This window comes from Charadrius vociferus, unplaced genomic scaffold, assembly GCF_000708025.1.
Source record: "Charadrius vociferus isolate BGI_N301 unplaced genomic scaffold, ASM70802v2 scaffold900, whole genome shotgun sequence".
Classification (NCBI taxonomy): Eukaryota; Metazoa; Chordata; class Aves; order Charadriiformes; family Charadriidae; genus Charadrius; species Charadrius vociferus.
In genome coordinates, this window is record NW_009646342.1 from 49675 (window position 1) to 52774 (window position 3100).

General features: G+C 65.6%; 2 protein-coding genes across 2 annotated transcripts in view; both read left to right on the plus strand.

Annotated features, from left to right (window-relative positions):
• The window catches only part of HCN3 (hyperpolarization activated cyclic nucleotide-gated potassium channel 3), a 7944-nt gene extending 6983 nt beyond the window's left edge, over window positions 1-961 (plus strand). Inside the window, exon 9 of the mRNA XM_009893373.1 lies at window positions 768-961. Coding sequence (XP_009891675.1) covers window positions 768-961 — 194 coding nt within the window. The remainder of the gene's footprint in view (window positions 1-767) is intronic.
• Window positions 962-1119: 158 nt separating this feature from the next.
• FDPS (farnesyl diphosphate synthase) overlaps window positions 1120-3100 on the plus strand; it is a 6768-nt gene continuing 4787 nt past the window's right edge. The window contains exon 1 of the mRNA XM_009893491.1: window positions 1120-1221. Coding sequence (XP_009891793.1) covers window positions 1120-1221 — 102 coding nt within the window. The remainder of the gene's footprint in view (window positions 1222-3100) is intronic.

Below are 3100 nucleotides of genomic sequence, written 5' to 3' on the forward strand. Positions count from 1 at the left end.
GATCTCGTGGCGGAGCGAAGGTGAGGTGAGAGGCAATGCCCGGGGCTGTAGACTGGTTGCTCCAGGCATGGGGGCACGGCAGGGACGGTTGTGGGACAGCCCCAGAGCTGCCCCGGCTGGATCAGGAGGGGGCTCTGCTGACTGCCCTGAGGGGGGATACCCTGCCCGGGCACTCCCCTCCTTGCTCCATCACCATCTATCCTGAGTCCTGCCCTCCTGGAGGCCACAGGACGGGTCAGAGCCCTCGCCCAAACTCCAGCCTCCCTGGGGAGCCTGGGTCCTCGCAACTGCTCCTTGGGGGCCGGGTCCCCCCGCACTCTGCCCTCGCACCCCACGGCCTCTCCTCGGGCCCAGGCTGGCGCTGGTGGCTCCTCCGGTTGCAGCAGTGGCCGCCATACGCCCACCTTGATCCCCACACAGCTCTGCCCAAGCACCTTTGCTTTTTGGGAGAGGAGGAGAAGCAGCCCCTCGGGGCCCACTGCTGAGGGTGGAGCGAGGGGGTCGGAGCCCATGGTGGGGTCTGCCCGGGCAGGCAGAGTGCGGGTACCAGGTTCCCCCTCCCTGAAGCCCTGACGTGTCCCTTGGGGCACGGTGCCAGGCCCTGGGGGTCCCAGGCAGGTCCCTCTGATGCGACGAGTGCCACACAGCAGAGCCGGGGGCGGAGGGTCTCCCACCGAGCAGCCTCCCCCCGGGTGCCTCTCCCCGGTTTGGGGGTGCATGGGCTCCGCTCCCCTCCCCCCTGCCCTGCACTGCCGTCCTGTTTCCAGACTGCCTGGAGATGTCGGTCACCAGCGCCGCAGTGAGCGAAAGGGTGTTGCAAAGCGATGCCAACCCCGGGCGGCGCCTGGGTGACGTTCGGGGCCATGGGGCTGCCTCCCCTCGCCCTCCTGGGTCTCCCTGTGGGAGGGCAGGGGCCCAGGGTCCCCGCAGCCGACCCACATCGCCCCTCCAGGGCCAGTAGTCAGCAATGTGTGTTCGAGTCGTGGCTCTGCCGAGCAGTTGAGCTCTGCTTACAGTGTCGCTTTGGGCCAACCGTGTTAACAGTCCTGGTTAGAATAGTGTCCCCTCCCGACCCCGCTGCGCTGCGCAAGCTGCTTCCCACTACTGGAGTCAGGAACCATGGCTTGTAGTCGTGCTCTGGGGCTTGGTTGCCGCCGAGCAGGGCCCAACGGACCCCTGGCGCAGCGGGCGAGGGTCTTGCTCCACGTGGTACTTCTCGAAGTGAGGTCTTCAGTTCTCCCCTCTCGTGTTTTGGGATGTCGGGACTAGTCCGGACTGCAGGGAGAGCCCTGCGGGGCACAGCAGCCCGGCGGGAATCCCGTCAGCGTGTCTGTCGGAGGGGATGTCCAGCACTGCCTTTTTTTTCACGGACTTCAACTCCCCTTCCCCGTCCACCCCCGCGTCCCGCTCCATCCCCATGGTCGGTGTCTCCCCGGCAGCCCCTCGGGAAGGGGTCTGCAGCCGGGCCGCGTAGTCAGACGTTCCCAGGCTGTGTTTACACTGCGTGATGTAGATGTTTTAGCGGTCATCCTAGGTGTCCCCCCGCAGACCACGCAGGCCGGCCCGGATGGCACCGAGCACAGCTCTGCTTCCGTTGGCCGTGCCGCCGGTGCACCCTCCCCACGCCGCAGCCCTGTGCCAGGAGCCAGAGCCACCCCGTGCTCCGGTCACCGCCACGGCGGACCCCTGACACGAGCCGTGTCAGGTTGTGGTCCCAGCGCCCCGTCCCGGTGGGGGTCTGGTGGGGCCGGGGATGCCGGCCGTCGGTACGCGTGTCTCTGCGGCGTGCGTGGGCGCAAGTCTAGTCACCAAAGACCATGATCCTTCACTCTTGCACTCACGGCAGTCGATGTACAGAGCTTGTAGTTTTCATATCGCAGAGAATTTAAAAGCGTTTTTTTATTTTTGGTCGTTGTACATAATGGATTTAAATAATAAAGAGAGATTCTGAGCTGGTCTGGGGCAGCCTCCTTCGGCACCGCCTGCCGGCACCCCCCATGGGGGTTGGGATGGGGCAGGGCGGGGGGGACCACTGCGGTCCCCCCTCCTGCTTAAAAGCTGGATCCGATCCTGGCCCTCCCCGGAGCCCGGAGCAGCCGGGGCATCCTCCGGTGCCCTGCGAGGGCCCCCCCCCGCAGCCCCGCAGGCCCGGGCAGCGCAGTGGGAGCCCAAAGGCAACAGGTCCCCTCTTGCCCACCCCGTCCCTTTAGGCCCTGGGGAGATTAATGTTTAATCTTTGGTTATTTTCCCCTTCCATCTCCCTTCCGTTTATTAACCAAGGGGGCGGGGGGGGTGGGGGGAGAGGTTTGATACTGCCTGATTGCAGAGCAGACTCTGGGCATTAACTAGATTAAATGAAGGTCATGCAGCGCGAGATGGGCTGGGGCGCCCGAGCTACGGCAGCCGGGGGGTTTGCGGCGCAGAGCCCCACACGGTGCTGCCAACACAGGTCTGGGGGCACAGCTTTGCTCTGACTGCCCCCCTCCGCAGCAGCTCCGCACCCTCCGCAGCACCATCCGCACGGCGCAGCCCCTGCCGGCTCTCCCCACCGCAGCCCCTGCCCGCGGGAGGCGGGTGGCAGCTCCACCATCAGCGGGAGTTAGGCTCTGCGATACGCGATGAGATCAGAAGCGATTAGCGGTTTCTTTCTAATTTGATTATTTCAGATTACACTGATTAAGAGTGCGTGTAGGCTAACAGTCCCCAGCCCCAGCGTCCTGCTGGAGGGCCGAGCTGTGCTGCCAGCGCCCGAGCCTGGCTCTGGCCGGCCAGAGAGCTGCTCCGCAGCACGCGCGCCGAAGCTGCCGGAAGCGAAAAGAGCATTTTCTTGGAAATACAATTCCAGCCCATGTGTCTCATGCCCAGCCATGATTTACCCACCATCTGCAGGGCTGGGCTGCTCAGGCAGCCGACGCAGCTGGGACTGGGGAGGAGGTGAAGGGACCTGCTGGCTCCCACCGTGTCTGGGGGGAATGCAGAGCCTCGGGGGTGACAGCAGAGACACTGCCAGCACCCCGGGTCCAGCGCTGCACGGGGACCCGGCCGTGGCGTGGGGTGGCTCTGCCCCAAGCCCCCGCGTTCCGCAATGGCGGGGCGAAGG